Source organism: Botrytis deweyae, assembly GCF_014898535.1.
Source record: "Botrytis deweyae strain B1 chromosome Unknown BDEW_036, whole genome shotgun sequence".
NCBI lineage: Eukaryota > Fungi > Ascomycota > Leotiomycetes > Helotiales > Sclerotiniaceae > Botrytis > Botrytis deweyae.
Window position 1 is genome coordinate 123,684 of NW_024066243.1, and position 19,521 is coordinate 143,204.

The 19,521-nt window shown below is 41.8% G+C and overlaps 4 protein-coding genes across 4 annotated transcripts; all 4 read left to right on the plus strand.

The window, feature by feature from the left end:
- Nucleotides 1-509: 509 nt before the first annotated feature.
- EAE98_010396 (uncharacterized protein) lies at nucleotides 510-1,715 on the plus strand (the record flags this gene model as incomplete). Its single annotated transcript, XM_038958017.1, has 1 exon — nucleotides 510-1,715. One exon carries the CDS (start codon nucleotides 510-512, stop codon nucleotides 1,713-1,715), a length of 1,206 nt encoding a protein of 401 aa, XP_038805580.1.
- Nucleotides 1,716-4,592: 2,877 nt separating this feature from the next.
- On the plus strand, nucleotides 4,593-6,640 carry EAE98_010397 (uncharacterized protein; the record flags this gene model as incomplete). The annotated part of the gene is made up of 2 exons (XM_038958018.1): nucleotides 4,593-5,314; nucleotides 5,411-6,640. Exons 1-2 carry the CDS (start codon nucleotides 5,012-5,014, stop codon nucleotides 6,638-6,640), a joined length of 1,533 nt encoding a protein of 510 aa, XP_038805581.1. The 5' UTR covers nucleotides 4,593-5,011.
- A 1,143-nt stretch (nucleotides 6,641-7,783) lies between these two features.
- On the plus strand, nucleotides 7,784-8,368 carry EAE98_010398 (uncharacterized protein; the record flags this gene model as incomplete). The annotated part of the gene is made up of 2 exons (XM_038958019.1): nucleotides 7,784-8,086; nucleotides 8,174-8,368. 2 exons carry the CDS (start codon nucleotides 7,784-7,786, stop codon nucleotides 8,366-8,368), a joined length of 498 nt encoding a protein of 165 aa, XP_038805582.1.
- A 2,384-nt stretch (nucleotides 8,369-10,752) lies between these two features.
- On the plus strand, nucleotides 10,753-18,354 carry EAE98_010399 (uncharacterized protein; the record flags this gene model as incomplete). Its single annotated transcript, XM_038958020.1, has 11 exons — nucleotides 10,753-11,062; nucleotides 11,105-11,386; nucleotides 11,455-11,555; nucleotides 11,612-11,684; nucleotides 11,747-11,771; nucleotides 11,825-11,880; nucleotides 11,939-12,481; nucleotides 12,541-13,732; nucleotides 13,793-16,452; nucleotides 16,559-17,750; nucleotides 17,826-18,354. 11 exons carry the CDS (start codon nucleotides 10,753-10,755, stop codon nucleotides 18,352-18,354), a joined length of 6,963 nt encoding a protein of 2,320 aa, XP_038805583.1.
- Nucleotides 18,355-19,521: the final 1,167 nt, after the last annotated feature.

Sequence of the window (19,521 nt, forward strand, 5' to 3'; positions counted from 1 at the left end):
TTCCGCCCCACATGAAGTAAGGAAAGGGAAGGCTCGGCAAGGATGGTCAAAGGTTAAAATGGATCAAGACACAAGAAGGATATCCATTGGACCAATCATCGCAACGTCAACAACAGGATTAAGCCACATTTCCATTCTCGGATCCACCTTATCTGGCCCGCATCGACACTTTGGTGCTCACGATAGCCACTCCACGTGATCCAGATTGATTTTTTCTATCTTGGGTAAAAAAAAGTTTCTTGAAGTTTTGGTTTGATAGCTTCAATGGTAGAGATTATACCTCAACTCATTCAGCACCACCACCATTTGAAAGTATATCGTATTGATTTCATACAATCTCAATTGGGTCGTCACGTCTAATTTTCATTCGACCTTTTCCATTCATTCTCTTTCGAAAGATTGTTCATTGATTGTTCGCCAATTCCTCAATTCGAGATAATCTACCTAATTTTCGTCAGATTCAATTTTCCACCCTCTTTCTTACATCGCACAACCCACAATCAAACAAAATGTCGACCAAGAGAAAGCTCCCGACCAAGCTTGGTCAACCAATGATCAAGCAAGGTGTAAAATCATTTGGAACTGGTCACTTGGATGAATCGAAAACGGTGGTATCGGGTGGAGGAGCTGCAAGCAAGGTGAAGACAAATGGAGCAAAGAAGAACGAAGTGGTTGAAATATCCAGCGACGAGGAAGAACAAAGTGACGATGATATGGAGGAAGTCGAGGAGGATGGAAGTGATATCGAAGAAGATGGCAATGTCAACGCCGATGTGACAATGAGAGATGAAGGAGCTGAAGCTGCCGAGGAAGATGGAGAACCAACATTCGGAGATCTTGTTCGAGCAAACGCCTCGGAACCTATCGATGTTGCCGCCGCTTTCGCAGACTCTAAATCTCAAACCCTTTCATACCCTCAAAATTCAATCCAGGCTCCTTCCGGCGCATCCCTCGGAACGGTTCTTACTCAAGCACTCAAGACAAACGATGTCGCCTTATTGGAATCCTGCTTACATACTACGGATCTTAGTACGATTAGAGCTACAATTCAAAGACTCGATTCTCCTCTCGCCGCAATCTTATTACAAAAGTTGGCAGAAAGATTACATAGAAGACCTGGTAGAGCTGGTAGTCTCATGGTGTGGGTTCAATGGTCAATGATTACACATGGTGGTTACTTGGCAACTCAAAGAGGTCTCATCAAGAAGTTGTCCGAGGTAAATAGAGTTCTCGATGAGAGATCAAAAGCTCTACAACATCTTTTATCATTAAAGGGCAAATTGGATATGTTGGACGCTCAAATCGAATTACGAAGAGGCATGCAAAACCGATCAGGATTGGACAGCGAGGATAATGATGAGGGTGTCATCTACGTTGAGGGTCAAAGTGATGATGAGGAGGAAGTGATCGTGAATGGATTACCTCAAAGACTTGCCAAGAACGGAGATCTCGAAGATATTTCGGATTCTGAGATTGAAGAGGAAATGCTTAATGGCATGGTGGCGGAATCTGATGAAGAGGAAGAAGATAGTGAGGATGATTTAATAGATGATGAGGCTGAGGAAACTGATGCGGATTCTGGGGATGAGGATGAAGTTGATCACGATGATATTGACGAGCAAGGAGAAGATGACGAAAGTGATGATGCCGAACAAGGACCACCACGATCCAAGATGCAAAAATTAACAGGCAATCGTTTCCAAAATAGAAGATAATCAAGAGAGTTTTGACTGTTCAATGCATCTTGGGCGTTTGCATGGTTTGGAGTTATTTTTGCATGCTTCTTTTTCTTCTCTCTTTTCTTCTTCTTTTTCCTAGGTGTGGTGTAGGGGAATCTCAAAAAGAATACTTTTGTTTTGTAGGAGAATACCTATCTTCTGTTTTTTTTTTTCTTCCACTGTATTGTATCTAACGGCTATGGATACGAGCATATGATTGATATCTTGATTATATACGCTGTTTTTCCCATAGGCGAATAGACACCTACCTAGTAGATAGATACCTAGATATTTGGCGGAGCTTGTGCTTGAGCTTGCTTGGATACTAGGTACATAGGTGCATACTAGATAGGTATCAATAGGACTAGATAGGTATCAATATGATGATGGATTTTGTAGTTATATTATATCTATCTATTTATTGGGTAGGTAGTATGTGGTTGGTTCCTTGTGAGTGAGTATATGTGTGGATAGGTAGATGTGGTTTTGTAAGATTTGAGATGTGAGATTTGAGATTTGAGATTTGAGATTTGAGATTTGAGATTTGAGATTTGAGATTTGAGAGAATGGATTTTGGAATATTGGTTGTTTGTTTGTTTGTTTGTTTTCTTACTGATAGATAGATAGATATAGATATATAATATAAATATAAATACTAAATAGCTCTATCTACTTACTATCTAGATACGTAGGTAGGTATATACTATGGAGTATATTATAGTTAGTGTAGGTATTCATTCATCTACTGCGTATACTGGACTGAGTAGGTTGTTTGTAGGATTTCTTTATGTGAGTTGGTATGAAATGAATGGTGGTGGTTTGTTTATATCGAGTATTTTATATGAGTATCTAGAGCGGGATCTGGATCTGGATCTGATAACCTAGTTGTAGATGGGATGGGCTCTTTGTAGGAGGAAAAACAGGCCGGAATTGACCACTAGTAAAGCCCTTGAATAATCCTATTGTTTCATTCTAATTCAGAGAATTCAATGTTTAAATACTTTTATAAATTGAAGATTATTCAAGGATTTATTAGATATCATTAATTTTTGTATTTTTATTATCTATTGATTTATTATAGAATTTATTAGGGTGATTAATTTTGGCCTCTTTTTTCTCCCATGCAGAGATGGGATGGGGCTGATAGATCACGTGAGCTGATATTACTAATATGGAATCTGGAATTGATGGGATTGGATTGGATTGGATGAGCTTCGCGATGAAAATCAATCAAGATTTGGAACGTGATGGGTTTCATTAGATTTTTAGTCGTATTTGAGAATTTGGGATTGGATTGCTGATGTGATGGGATGGGATAGGAGGTATTAGATAAATGTTGGATTGAATTGGCTAGATTTATTAATCTTTTGATACCTATATACGTATATTTCTAGAAGACCTCAGGGCTAAGTGCTCCAATACGCGCGGGAGGGATGGCGTGGCGTCTAGTAAAGGAGGGAAGGCTACCTAGATAAAGTAGGGTAGAGTAGGGTAGGGAGGAAAATGAATGTATATTGGTTTATCTAGTTTTTTGCGTGGAGGCGCTGGAGGTGCTTGCTTACCTATATACTTATATAGGTACGGTGGTAGGTATTTTGGGGTGGAGAGAGAGAGAGAGAGAGAGAGAGCCGTATTGTTAGGGAAAATGATTTCTGTGCGATAACGTACAGAATAGTATATGTATGAATATTCTTTGATTGGTATGCTAGGTATGCTTCAAAGATAGATTGATGATGTGGTTAGTCGCTGGTGAGGCTTTTCAATTACTAGATTTTTATATGACGTTTCTCACACTTGGTGTATATCGTATGTACTGTTGGTATTGTGAGGCTGTAAATTATATATATAATATCTGTCACAGTTGGTATGCCTCGTACTATTTATTGGTGTTGGTGTTGGTGATGATAATAGTAATAATACTCACCACAGCAGAAAGAAAGTACGAAGTCTACGGATATTCTACGGTTAAGCAAAACGTACTTCTTATCAGGACTGGACTGTACTTGAGCTTTCATTATCATCATCACCAGCCATCGGGGTTTTCGGATGATTTCCAAGGTTCTCTCATCATTATTATGTTAATAATACGTATGTACTTCCTTTTTGTTTATACATCCAAACATTCAATTCCAGGTTTATTGTAGCACACTTGCATATGTATTACCTAGTAGGAATTGAGTACTGGGTAAGTAGGTAGGTATGTCTATATTATTGATGTTCATTTCATTTCATCTCATCTCATATTACGATATTCATTGGCAAGATACTCCTCAACATAACGAGATATCCATTCATTATTCATCCATCTACTCATTCCCTCACCCATAAATCGAGACCTTCCCTCAACCTTCCATCCCATCCATGATCCATCTAATGATTATCTCCCACAGATTATTTTTAACTTTTCAACTTTTCCTTCCCACCACCCACTCAACAGGGGCACCTCATTCGGATCCGCTTAACCGTTGCACCAAAAGAAAAAGCTGACGAGTCCTGGTTGCGTGTCGATGCAAGCTCATGGGCCATGGGCCATGGCTAACTTTGACGGGCTATGCTATGCAGTGACAGTCTCATTCTAGATTACGAGTATGTATGTCCCCCATACTGTGCCAGAGGTGGTAGGGCTACAGAATTAAACTGGACTGGGAAGGAAGTGCTAAGATCTTACATGATCTTATGATTATGATTATTTCATTACCCAGTCTCCAGCCAGTCTCCAGTTTCCTCGACCTATCTGATTCGCATGATTCGTAGGTATCATTCGTACTTTGATCTTGCTTGGACTATCTTTGCTCCTTTCGACTTTCTTTATATTGCTCTGCTTAATTTATTCTTCCTCTTTGCTGTCAAAGACTCGTATCTTTGCTCATAAGCAAGTTTTGTTCTTCGTATTGGTTGCTGCAATCTGTACTCTGCCATTATCACATACTCATTCTTTGGGGGACCTTTTTTACGATTGATGTTTCTTCATTCTTGGATTTATATTTAACGAGAGAGGCTCAAAGTATATTTATTTATACACTTTGTCCTTTGAAGAATCAACAGAAAAGAGAAGGTGATAACACATCCGCTCTTGGCGTACGCAACGCCAGCATTCTTGGCAGCATCATAATCCTACCATTTTCAGGAACAAAGTTAACAAGGCTGAATTCTATCAGAAATACGAAAACTTTGTGTATTCACGAGTACTTGATTTCGGGTTTTTTGTATTTTCTTTAGTTGCAATCGCGGTTGAAGGGGAAGGGAGGAGAGTATTGAATTTACCCGGGTTTTTGGTGGTTGGACTTGCGACAATGCGCGCTTTTACAAGATTGGGTGCGTCGGTGTTTGCGATGGTTCTATCGTTAATGACCATCTTGGCTTTATTACCTCAATCGAGATACACCGAACATTTGAGGAAGATTGAGATAGGAGGGACGAGTATTAATGATGTGACGGATGGTTTGTGGGATTGGGCAAGTGGAGATGATGATGGAGGGGATGGGGAAGAAGGAGGTGTGAGATTGGTGGTTTTTGGAGATAGTTGGGTTGATGATACGATTGAAGAGAATGGGGATGGGAAGGGTAGAAGTTGGACGGAAGTTCTTTGTGAAGAGGTATGTTTTTATTTTCTCCATCTTCTGATTGTTGATTCATGGGTTTGATCAATTGAGGTTTGACAATTGGCACATTTACTAATTGATGGTTTTCAGCTCTCGTGTACTTCAAAAATCAATCTAGCAGTATCCCAACCCGCATCTTCATACCCATCATCACCACCCACTGGTGCCTTTTCATCCAACAAAGTCTACCTTTCTTCCATCAAAAATACCGCAGGTCAAAATAATATTAAAACGAAAATTACCCCCGAATCTATGCTCCCCGATCTCGAAGCTCAAGTAAAATCCTTCATCGCCCTTCCTCTGCCAAAAAAGAAACTCAAGGAAACAATCTTCGTCGTCTCATTCGGCACGTGGGATGTATGGCATTATGCATCTCTCGATTATACCAAAGCTCAAGAGGCCCAAAACAAAGCTGTCACAGAAATGTTCGCACAACTCGATAATTTATACGCACATCATAGGGAAACTTTGGAAGTTACTCACGTTGTCGAAAAACCACATAACGAATCGCATGTTGTGCCCAAACCACAATTTAGAATCGTCATTCAAAAACTTTTCGATCCTACAATGTTGCCTGGTTGGATCAGTCAAAGACCTATTCCATTGAAACCTAGTTCTGTGTCGGAACACCAAAAGAATGCTGTTTCGTTGGTGAGAGATTGGGATAATAGTGTGGAAAACTTTATCAAGCCTTGGTTTGCTAGTACGCCAGAAGCCACCACTACTTCTGAATGGGCTGAACCAGCACCAGCACCAGAAGAACAAGGATCTGGAGATGCGGTTCCAGAAACATTCGACCAGAACGATGGACAGCAATCGCAATCACAAGAAAAGCGAGAGTCGGAAGGCGTTGTTGAGGCGGAAAATGAACCGGATATTCCTCCACCACAAAAAGATATCTATTACTATGATCTCAATAGATTCCTCACGGAAATTATTATAGAACATCAATTGGAAGATGAAGGATTATCTGATGCGAGTGGACTCGGTACAAAAGAAAGTCCATATGTTTCCGTATATGATCCTTGTGTACGAGCGGGAGATGACAGGGCGAGCAAGAAAAGAGGACCTGGGGAGAAGCGAAAATCGGGAAAAATCAATAAGGGAAGTGAGAAGAGAGGAGAAATGAAAGATACGAGGGCTTTACCGGATATTAATGGATTACTCGTCTGTGACCAACCGGATGAGTATCTTTTCTGGGATGATTTTAATATGGGGGGACAGGCGAAGGAGACGGTGGGGAGGGAGATTGCGAAGATGATTAGAGAGGGGAAGACGTTGAGGAAGAGTTGGGGAGATGGGACTGTCCCCGGGGTGTGAGTGGGTGTGAGGTTGTGGGAAGAGGGGGAAGTAAGATTTACGAATGAAGCATTTTTGGAGTTTTGAAGTGGAAAGAAGCGTGCATTCATTGCATAGCATGGCATGGTATGGCATGGAAAGGTGTTTGGGTTTGGGATTACGATTGTGATTGTGATTGCAATAGATACTCTTTTTGCGGAGTGGGTTTTATATTTGTATATACCTTTCTTTTTTTTGGTTTTTTTGGTTTGGATGTTGGGGGTGGAGGTGGGGTTGGTTATATAGTTTTATAGGATTTATCTATATATACCCACGCGATTTTCTTTTGTGGATTTGATGAATGTTGAGGGGGAGACGTTGAGGAGAGGTAGAGAATGTGGAGGGGGAGACGTTGAGGAGAGGTAGAGAATGTGGAGGGGGAGACGTTGAGGAGAGGTAGAGAATGTGGAGGGGGAGACGTTGAGGAGAGGTAGAGGGAGATGATGTATATAGGTGTGGTTGGGAAGTAGAAATAGAAGGTAGAAAATGGAATTTTACTTATTGTTAGGTATGTGGATATGTGTACTTGGTTGTTTGTTGATGGTGATAAAGATGAAGATGGTGATGGTGGTGGTGGTGAAGATGGTGATGGTGGTGGTGGTGGTAAAGATAAAGGTATGGAATGATAAGGATTTGGGGGAAAATTTGGGGGGAAATTTGGGGGAAATTTGGGGGAAAAGTTTGGGGAAAGATTGGGGCAGGTGGAGTAAGGGGGTGAAAGGGGGGTGAAATGGAGGGGGAGGGTGTGGAGATGAAGGGGAGAGTGTTGTAGGAATGAGGAGTGAGGATGAGAAATGGAATTATATGGATTTATGGGGGATTGGGGAGAAGAGGGGGGGTGAATAAATGGATAAATGTTAATGAGTGAGTGAGTGAGTGAGTGAGTGAGTGAGGAAGTGAGGAAGTGAGTGATAATGAATGGGCTGGGATGGAGGAGTGGGTGGGTGTGGGTGTGGGTGTGAGTGGGGATGGAGATGGAGATGGAGATGGAGATGGAGAATGGAGATGAGGAAGGGGATGGGATGGGAGTAAAATCATATTTGATCAAATTGGGTTTATATAGTAGGAGAATGAGATGAATGAGGTGAATGAGGAGGGGGAAGGAGAAGAATGATGAGAATGAAGATGAAGGAGAGAAAGACGATTGAGAAGGGAGGATGGAGGAAGATGGGAGGAGATTGGGAGGAAGATTGGGAGAGATTGGAGGAAGAATTGGGGAGGAAGATTGGGAGGAAGATTGGGAGGAAGATTGGGAGGAAGATTGGGAGGAAGATTGGAGGAAGATTGGGAGGAAGATTGGGAGGAAGATGGGAGGAAGATTGGGAGGAAGATTGGGAGGAAAGATGGGAGGAAGATTGGGAGGAAGATTGGGAGGAAGATTGGGAGGAAGATTGGGAGGAAGATTGGGAGGAAGATATAATATGCGATGTATAGGCTGATGTGCGTGGGTTGTATGGCTGGATTATTGAGGTGTGTATATGGTTTGTATGGGAATGTTAATGTTAAACTGGTAAGAGTATTGATTGGGGAGAGAGGAAAAAAGGAGAAGAGGAGAAGAGGAGAAGAGGAGAGGAGGAGAGAGGAGAAGAGGAGAAGAGGAGAAGAGGAGAAGAGGAGAAGAGGAGAAGAGGAGAAGAGGAGAGAGGAGAAGAAGGAGAAGAGGAGAAGAGGAGAAGGAAAAACGGGAAGGGCGTTGGAGTAAGAATCTGAGTTAGAACTTGGGATTTGAAAGTTGGGACTTGAAAGTTGGGACTTGAAAGTTGGGACTTGAAAGTTGGGACTTGAAAGTTGGGACTTGGAATTTGAAAGAGAGTGGAGAAAGGGAGAGAGAGAGGAAGCAATTATGGAGAAAAGGTAAAGAGTGAAAGGGAGAGGAGGAAGAACGATGGGCTGAAGTAGAGGGATTGGGGATAGAAGGATGAATAGATAGATATGCGATGGTTCTTGGGGAGTGTTGAAGGGAGGAGGATTTCAAGATCGAGGAGATGGTAATGGGGAGGGGGAATGAGGAATATTGCATGTGTATTGAAGTTGGTATGTTGTATCTTGTGTTATTTGAAGATTAGAAGCGAAGGTTGAGAGTTGAGGATTGTATGTGTAGAAGAAGAGCTGTATGGATGAGAATATTTATGGTGGTGTATTGGTACTAGTGTGATTTCCGAGTGTGGGGTGGGTTTTAGTGGATCAGGTGCACGTGGTGGTTTGAGAGGTTAATGGATTTGATTCGAATTGAGTTTGAGTATGTGAGTATTGTTTGTTTGTGTTGGGGTGCGTTGATTTGAATTGAGATGATTCGGCTTGGATTGATTCGATTTGTTGTGTGTTGAGGGAGAATTGAGGGAGAGTTGAGAGGTTAAAGGTAAACTCGCTCGCGAGAACAGGAGGCGAAGGAAGAAGTAGATAGGAATAATTGGGGTTGTTTATTGGCTTGATTTGGAATTAAGATTGAATGGGGACTGGATAGGCAGTTTGGTAGTGGAAAGGTAGGATAGAGAGATGAGAGGTCAGAAGATGATAAGTGATATATGAAAACATTGCAGAGCAAAGAGTAAAGAATCGACACAGGAATAACTTTCAGAGACGCACATAGGTGGATATAAAAGTAGAGCTAACTTTCAAGTAGTGGAAAATGGAATTTAGAAGTAGAGAGCGTGGGTTTGGTATGTATGTGTTGTTTGTGGAGAATGAAAGATAGAGAGTAGAAAGTTGAGATGAAGTGGAAGGAGTAAAGGAATTGGAAAGGAGAGAAGGGTTTAGAACTGAAAGCGAGAGGCAGGAGAGAGACTTACTGGCTGTCTAGCAACTGATGGCTCACGAATATCAATTTCGTTGATTTTGATGTTGATATTGGGATTTTTGCAAAGCGGAGATCTGTCTGTGCGGATGTTAAACGAAAATTAGGAGAGCAAAAGTTGAAGCGTAAGTTGTAATGAGAAGTGAGAGGTAACAAGTACCTGTAGATTGAATATTGGGCATTGAAGAGTGCTTTAGGATAGAAACTTCAAAGGAGACGAGCCAGATTGAGGGAGTGGAGATGTAAGAAGTATTTTGTTGTTTGTTTCCTGGAAGTAACTGATATCAGGTGTGTGATTTCTATTTTGGTATGTTCGGGAATCGACAGGAATGAGCCTTTACAGTAATGACTGCCTGTTTATGAATGTGTCCTGAAAATCGGTTGAAGGGTACTCAATACCAGTATTCAAGAAATATGGAAAATCATGAGTGAAGATGTGTTTTTCGATCTCCTGGTATCTAAGTGGATCGGCCTGCATGGTAGGAATACGGCATTGGAGTAGGATATCTATTTCTCCATAAAGATGCGAAAGACAGAGAGCATGGGAGTAAACCGGTTCACGTGCGTCTCTTAAAAAGTTATTTCTGGCTGGGTGGTCGAATAAAAGATACCCTTTGGAAAGGAAAGCGAGTTTAGGCTTGAGATTGATCATGATTCCTTTTGAATTGCTTGGGGCTGCGAAGCACTTCTCTTTGGAGGTGCATGGAGCCAGCAAATTGAGCAGTATGTTGGAAGAAAAGAAAGTGTCACATGAGTTATGCAATATATATGCAAGTGACCGACAAGTTAGTCCCGTGGCGGCGTTCAAGGCAGCTGCCCGTCAACACTATCGAATAAATGCATCGTTATTGTTCATTGATCATGTAATAATCATTCGTTTATAGTGATGTGGTGCGGGGAGAACGGTAATGGAGAGACTGAGATCGTGATGTGAGGGCATTATCAAGCCTTGGTATGTTCTTGATGGTGAGTTGGATAGGCCACATCGCACGAATAACCTTATCAAGTGATCTAGTGGTAGCATTTTTGTTGCAAATCAAGTGTAGTGAGGAGTGAGACTGAATGCCGCTGGATAAAGTTGTGTTCCAATGGAGGAAGGCAATATTTTACCCTCCAATCTGATCGCTTGCTCGCGGTCACAGAGCCTCGCAGGCCCCAGAGCCTTCAGCTTCACTGGATGTTGTGCAAGAACTCCATTTTCCAATCCCCTGTTCAATTGGGGGCTGACGTTGTGAGAGGGTTGTCAGCATAGCCTTGTCTGATGGCGATTGAAAAGCTCATAAGAACTTATCTTGTCAAAATGCAAGTTCTCGCATTTCGGAAAGAGCTCAAAATATCAAGAACTCTCATTCAACTCTTTAATATCATTTCAGGTGTCAATATGGATCCTTTATCAATTAGCGCGAGTATCTCTGGGCTGATAAGTATCGTCAAGGATCTATCTGGAACTACTTATAAATATTTTAAATCTGCAAAAGGAGCCTCGGAGGAGATCAAGCAGCTCGCAGAACAGATGACCGTTCTGTTTGGCATTCTAAATAGCTTGAGCTTAGTGGCTTCACGATTCGATGATGAGTCACGGACCTCAACCATGCAGCTTCAGCATCTCAGTTCCTGCCAACGACTTCTTGATAACATACAGGTTTGATTAGATAAGGCTGATCCAAACAATCCTGATCAGACTAAGACTAGGTCCAGTCAAAAAGCTTACAAGTTGAAGAAATCGCTCACGTGGCCATTCACTACAAGCGAAACAAAAGATCTCATCACCTTGATGGCAACTCAGATATCGGCATTGACTTTAGCATTGCAGGCTGATGGGATGAATGCACTACTTGACGCTCTTGGAAATCAAAGAATGCAGATGATAAAATTGGATGATATTAATGCGAACATTTTAGCTGAGAGAAAAGAAAGAACACTGAGAGCAATGAGTATGTATAAAGACTCTCCTGCGCGTTTTGAGTGGGGTTGTTCTTCGTGAGACTAATTTTCCAAATAGATGAACAGCAGAAAGAAATGATTCAGTGTATATCACCCCATGATCCAAGTAAGAAATATCACGAAGTTGCTGCGAAACTTCGTCATCCTGATAGCGGCCAAGTCAGTTACCCGTCTTTCCATGTCGAAATTTATTCTCAAGTACTGAATCTCAACAGTGGTTTCTCACCTGTGAGCCATTCAAAGAATGGCTGGCATCAAAAGGGTCTAAATTGTGGCTCCATGGGATTCGTAAGTGGTCCTCTATATTCGTAGTATCGAGTGATTGTTCTCTCAATATTGACATTGAATAGCCGGAGCTGGGAAAACAGTGTTATCGTAAGTAAATCAATACTGAAACTGTATAAAAGAACGTTCTAAACTCAGATTAGGAGTTCCATTGTCACATTTATCGCCACTAAGCTCCAGGGGCTCAAAGAAGACGAGTGTAAGCCATCTCACACATTGCTGGCCACTTGGAAGGAAAGAAAGCTGACAACGCACAGGTCTAGCATTTTTCTATTGTGATTATAAAGATTCTAGGACACATGATTCCTTGGTTATACTTGGTTCTCTAATCAAGCAGCTCTCTCTATCCAATCAGCGTTGCCTCCTTAAACTCGAAAGTTTTTGGAAGCAACAATGTTCAGATAAATTTGGAGGGCAGGGTGCTTTGAACTCAACTACCCCAGAACATCTCTGCGATCTTATTAGAGATATGTCTAGCTGTGTTGACAATATTAACATAATCGTTGATGCTCTGGATGAGTGCGGTGATGGACGATCGAAGGTTGTGGAGCTCCTGTCACAATTGGCCACCGACGAATATAACAATATCAGAGTTATTCTCACATCAAGAGAAGAATTTGATATCGAACATTTCCTGAAAGATTTCAAAAAGGTGTCCATTGCCGCGGATAAAAGCGATTTGAGGCTCTATGTCCACGCGGAATTGAAGAGACGCTTGGAAGATAATAGCTTGATTGTTATAAATGAGTCCCTTAAACAAGAAATTGCACATCGATTAGTAAATGATGCTGAAGGAATGTGTAAGTATCAATCATCGAAGCTTTTATTGGGAGCTAATGAAGTGCTAATTCTTCTCTAGTTCGATGGGTAGTGTGCCAGTTTGATCACTTATGTGGCCTTACCAACGATAAAGCAATCCGAGAAGCTTTGCAATCTCTACCTCCAACTCTATTTGGGACTTATGAGCGAATTCTCGACCGCGCCAATAGCAAAAGCAGTGATATCAAAAGACTGGTTCGCCGTGTACTAGCATGGACAGTTTGTAGTCCTCTCACTTTACTTACAGGGGATCTTCTAGAAGCTATAGCCATCAACCTGAACGATAATACCCTGAGCCAAGATTCTATGGCTAATGAAAAACATATACTTAAATGGTGTAGTAGCCTTGTTAGGAGTACCGGACAGTCTGGCGAAACACAAATTGAATTAGCGCATTTTACTGTGAAGGAGTTCCTTCTAGTAAAGGTCAAACCACAATCTGATGATGTTTATGCTGAATATCGTATCTTCAAAGAATGGCATTATCTTCATCTCGCAAAAATCTGTTTAACCTACCTTCTGTTTGACGATTTCAAAAAGATTGGGATTTGCAATACACAGGAGGCGGTGGATGAAAGAGATGAAAAACATCCGTTTTATTGGTATGCTTCTGAGCATTTTTTTGAATATGCTATTGATCATCAGAATGATGAGGACTTGCTTCATTTACTGAAAGTTCTTTTCGACCCTACCAAAACGAATAACTTTCTTTGTTGGAGCCAACAACTGATGTCGGGTCACAAATTCGAGAATGAAAAAATTGGGTATATGTGGGATACAACACCATTGCATTTCGCTGCTCTACTATCCTTGGATAGAGTGTGTGTTTGGCTGGTTGAGAATTCGGAATTTCGGGTAAATGTTAATAGATTTAGCGGTATTGGTACTCCCCTCGCCTGCACGCTGGCACCGCAGCTCATGCTTGTTCGCGACCACTCGCTTTATATTGATCATCCTGCAGTCGATAACAACAAATGTAAAGTTTTGAAATGCTTGCTGAAGTCGGGCTTGGTTATTAATAATGTTCGAATCGATCCCAGGCGGGACTGGTCACCTTTAGCAATGGCTGTTAATGCTGATATCGGCTGGGATATCCTACTCAAAGAAGGTGCTGTAATCGACAATACCTGCATGACTGAACTGGAAAAGATTGGACACGAAGAAACGAAATTGGTCCGTAGATTTGTCGAAAACGTGACCGAAATTAATATATCCGCAGACGTGAAATCCAGGTGAGTTTCTACTTTATCTTGATTAATTGCGCAGGATATGGTTGGACGCTGATTCTTTAGATTTACTAAATTAGCACTCGAACAAAAAGATACAGGCCTTCCCGTATTAGAACTGATCTCCAAATCAAACGATATGATTGACGTAATTGGTCGAGAAGCTGCATTGCAAAAGGCCTCGCTCTTTGGCCAAATCGGGGTTGTGAAAGATGTCCTTGCACAATCGGATCTTGATATTAATTTTTATGGCCCAGAGACTCATGGTCTTACTGCCCTTCACAGTGCATCTTTTAGTGGCCAAATAGATGTTGTACGTCTTTTGATAGATCACGGTGCTGCCTTGGACTTGAAAGTATCTAAGCCAAGTTACTTCAGAGGGTTTCGTCACCTAACCGCTTTTATGCTTGCATTACTTAGAGGGAAAATAGAAGTTGCTATGCTTCTTGAAAATTCAGGGGCGGATATAAATGCGTTAGATGATCGCGGCCATTCAACTCTTCATATGGCAGCGAGATGCAGTGTTTCCATGCTTGAGTATATCCTCCATTCGCCTAGATTCAATCAGAACGTCTCTGTACGCTCCACTGGGAATACCACGGTTCTCATGATGGCAGTCATCAGTGGTGACAAAAATAATGTTGAATACGTTTTGAAGAGGTCAAGTCTCTCTGATGTATTTGCAAGATGTACATTCCCAAATTATTCTGACCCTCATAATGGCTATACCGCTCTCCATTTTTCCGTCCATTACAATTCGCCACGATCTATAATAGAAATCCTTATTCAATCTGGGCTTGAGATGAGCTTGAAAACTGAGCTTGGAGACACACCTCTGCACATAGCAGCAGCTCACGGCAAACTTGGATTATTCCGAGTATTGATGTCGTTTACCGAACAAGAGGTGTTTTTAACCCCGTTAAGTGCTCGAGATCCTTTCAAATATACCTCGATTGTTGACCGTGCCGCCTACATACAAGATACTGCAAGCAAATGGTATTCGCCTTCAATCTATCCATCAGACTACCCGACTGAGCCATGGTCATCAGTTTTACTATCTATCATACACGGACGCTGGGTTAGCCGGCACGAAATGTTCCAGGCGCTTCAGATGTACCTTTCTATGCCTGGTATAAATCTAGAACCGAAAGATGCTGAGGGAAGATCCCCATTGGTTGTTCTCTGTCAAGAATTGTCGAAACCGGACGATCCCGATAGATGGGATAGTTGGATTGCCCTACACAGCTCAATTGATCTCTTGATACGCCGCGGGGCAGAAATTCTGAGCCAAGACGCTGTAGGAAACACCAAAATTCACTACATTTGTGAGGTGGCATCTATTCCACATCACTTTGGGGCACTTCTAATTCTTCTATATGAATCCACACCAATATTACTATGCTCCAAGCCAAATGAACATTCCATTGAATCATATTATTACACAACACTGGAAGCCGAGCTATACGAAGGTTCTCCTCTTATATCAAATCTGAGTAACAAGCTGAACCTGCCGCTTGAACTACAAAGACGTCAAAGTTCCGGAAAATTTTCCAATTCAGCCTTGTTAAATATTATTAATAATGATAATCAAACAGCATTACATGTGATTTTTGAGATGTTGGATGTTAAACCATACTCCTCTTCTATCGAAAGATTCGCTCTAGAGTTGTTAAAATTAGCCACCAAAGAAGACGTTAATAACGTTCTACCTGATGGCCGGTCTCTTCTAAACATAAGTTTTAAGAACGGATATGATGCGCTAAGTCAGAGGCTTGTTGATATGGACATAGACGTCAGAGCTTGCAAAGAGATCGATGGGGAGGACTTTTCTCCTCTTGAATTGCTCTGCACATATTCATCAGAAAATCAAGAGCTGATTCGATCCATGATTTCTCGCCTAAGACCCGAGGAATTATATGAATCTAGAGATGACTTCTTGATACATACGGCCTGCTCCCTAGGGTCGATTGCTGTAACAGAAGAATTCCTTTCTGCAGGATGGAGCACTGAAACAACAAATGAGATCGGATGTACGCCTATTATTTCAGCTATCGAAGGAGGAGAAGAGAGCACTGTGGAGCTACTTCTAGCACATGGAGCTCATCTCTCAAATGTAATGTATAAATTTGGAGAGCTTGACCAACCATACAATCCACTCGAATTCGCTAGAACGGCAACTATGTGTCAATTGATTGATTCTAAAGGCTTGATCGACTGGTCTCCAGAGGCCCTTGAAGATAGAGAGGAAGTCTTTAAAGGAGGTTGGGTACCAGGCATCACTTCCGATCCCAATGAACCAAATTCTTATTCCGGCACATGGGACTCAAAGGCAATTTCCAGTATCAGCGTATTACATGTAGCAGCATACAAAGGCAATATTGAAGCTTTAGAATTTGGAATAGTTCAAAAGCATCTCAAGGTTGATGCACAAGCTAGCCTTGGTCTAACACCTCTATTCTTTGCTATATTTGGCGACGAAGAGAGCGCGGTGAAGATGCTCCTTCAACATGGAGCTGATGCCAATGAATGCTACGGTCCGGTTAAAGTAACACCATTACATGTTGCTGTAGCTGCGGAGAATGTTTTTGTTATCGAGATGCTCATCTCTCATGAAGCCGATCCCAATTTCGCTAATACGGATGGATGGACTCCATATATGGTTGCAAGGTTGAATTATAAAGATGATATCATGGTAGAAGCACTACAGAATTCACCATCATCAGCTTGTAAGTGCTTTCAATACACACTCTGACTCAAGAGTTATATCCATGGCCCCAAAGCTATTGTCAAGTAGCAGAAACTTGACATTAATTCTTGCTGAACTCTATTTAGCTCCCCTCCAGAGAGTTGTTGAAAAAGGTGACGACACTTTTGGCACAGATAATCGCATCCATATTGGTTTGGAGAGAGCTATATTGTGCAACGATGTTGAAATGGTCAATGCACTGTCCAAGAATGGATGGAGTCCGGAAAGCACATGTAGTTGCGGATGCACAATTCTTTTAGCGGTCCTCCATAACGGGCTGCTGGAACTTGCAGAATATTTCGTTGATGCTGGTGTAACAATTAAAGGCTCTATCATGGAATCTTGCGCCGCAACAACTATCACAGAGCTTTTCCCTCCGGGGCTCCCACGACGAGGCAGTATAGTCGTTGAAACTCTCAAATCCCAACAATCTCTGGAAGGTTCCACATCTCTTGATCTTGCTACCGGTTTTGGAGACTCAGAACTTGTACAAAAGATCTTGAATAGAAGTCAGCCCTCCAGCCCCCAAGTGTTACGTGCATTGCATACGGCGGTATTGAATTACCATACAGGATGTGTTAGAATCCTTCTTCATTGGCTAGCCGTCCAAAGTCGGAACAAGAATTGCCTCGAGGCCGAGCATACAGTGATCACTCACCCTGAATATCTTTCGGCACCATTACTTTTCGCAGAGCACAATGGCAGTCTCAGAGTTAGGCACGAGCCCCTAGCTACTGCACTAAACTTAGCGGCAAACTGTTCAAATGACTCTTTTCGGGTCATAAACGAGCTTCTATCACATGGTGCAGATCTAGAAGCTCGTGATCAATATGGAGACACGGCGCTTCATCATGCCTTGTTTAATGGAAGTTTAAAAGCAGCCATGATTTTAGTATTTGCTGGGGCGAATGTGAACTCTATAAGCGGTAAAAAGCGCAGTCCAATCCAACTGGCTCTGGCGTACTGTACGCCAAATATAGTTTCCCTTTTGCACAAGTTTGGAGCAAGCCTAGAGACTGATATGTACAGCAGAGGAGATTTGCTATCAGTTGCTATCCAAAGATCTAGCCCTGAAATGGTACACGCTTTAATGAAATTGGGTGTGAATTTGAATACGGAGGATCAAACAGGAGTACCAATCTTACTCACAGCTTTGAAATATCTCGAAGAGGACTTCATTCTGGAACTTTTACCTGAAATTGATGTTATTCGACATAAAAAATTGGGTACTATGCTTAACCAGGCCTCAGCTCAAAGTTTGTCAAAAATTATATCTGTGTATGTATTTTCTTCTTCTTAGTTATTAACATTCTCGTTTAGCTCAGTGTTGCAGAACTAACAGTAAAGTTTTAGTCTGCTTAGCCGAGAATTTAAGGTACCAGGAGATATCAATGAATATGTGAACCATGCGGGGGAAGATGGTGCGCCGCTCTATTTAGCAGCCATTGGGAAAAAAATCAACACAAGGGTGGAATGTATGGAGCTCCTAATCCACCATGGTGCTGAGATAGATCTTGTCAGTGGTCCTCAGGGAACCTCTCTCATGGCCGCATGCTATCACGGTGCATACAATTCCGTGGTGTATTTATTGAAGCATGGGGCAAGCACCACGTGCAAAAAGCGCGACGGAATCGAAACCACTGCCATGCAGGCAGCCTACTTGCACAAGGATATAATGCTATTGCTGCAAAGCTTTCAAGACGACGGGCCAAAGGCTTTGGAGGAGCCAAGAACAGTCATGAATGCAAATATTCCAATGCTTGAGTGGTGTATGTTGAGACTGGAGAATAATGAGAAGGAAGCGGAACGAGAAAATCACCTAAGCCTGTTGGCTTCCTCTCAGCCTTGGTGGACCGAAGATATAGATACAGATGAGGATTAGGACACAAACTATCACAGAGTCGATGTACCAGAATTCTACTACTTGTCACTTTGAAACTTTCAATGTTATAGCACTTATTTACCTGGTGAGAGGCTTTCCAGTCCTGGCTAGAATGCATTCTTCTATTTTACTGTCTATCTGGAGTCATGATGTATTAATAATCTACAGCATCATATATTTAGATGTAGTCAATCACTTCCAAAAGAGCCACCTTGTCTACAGAAGCTCTCTGGCTGACTGACAACCTTCTGGCCGTCGACCGAATTTTTTGGATCAACCGAAGATGAAGCGTTGAATCGGTTGATTAATTACTCCGATCGTACACGGAAGGATAGAACTTCGAATTTTGGTCTTGATGAGGTTGAAAATAGAAGCTTGAGGTCTATAATTAGTATTTGGCCAGTGTTTGTTTGAGGATGATTGAATTGTAGGATGAGAGAGTATGGGTATGGTGGGAGTATGCTCTTGATCTAAATCGACCAAAAGCGATTGGTATCTGATAATTAGAAAACGATACTTGTGAAGTTATGAAGCCAGCGATTGAAGCGGAAAAACTGGGAGACATGAGTTTATGTGTGTGATAGCTAGAACTAAAAGAGTTAAGCGAGCTCAGACAATGAAACTAACGTGGAGGAGGCGGTAGTTGAGGCTTTGGGCTATAATCTGGAGTGCAAATCAATATTCTGGCACCAAAATAATGGCGGAATGTACGATTGTCTAAGGGAGCATCGAATTCAGTACAGAATCTCACAATGTCAGGTCTACTTTCCAACGATTTGAAGTATAAATCCTGTGGAGTTGAGGGTTTCTTCCCTCACATAAACATCAGTCGGTTCTCCCGAATTGAAGGCTATCCAGAAACTCAGCCCAATGGTGGTACTCGTATATTTGAGTTCTCGCAAGTCATCTTGCTAATGGTGCGACTTGAGTCAACTTTGCTTCCATGGGTATTTGTCGGATCCATTTTACGATCAGTTTAGATTTAACCCTGATTTTATGTAGTAAGGATTGATTTGTAATAGTTCTATCATTCTATTAGGAAATTCTCAGGTCACTCAGCCAGATACCGGATATGTGCAACATATGACTTTGTTCGCTTCATTACTAGCGTGACAGCAAGATGTAAGGCTTGTGTACAGAGTTAACCTTGGCATCACTTTCCCAAAA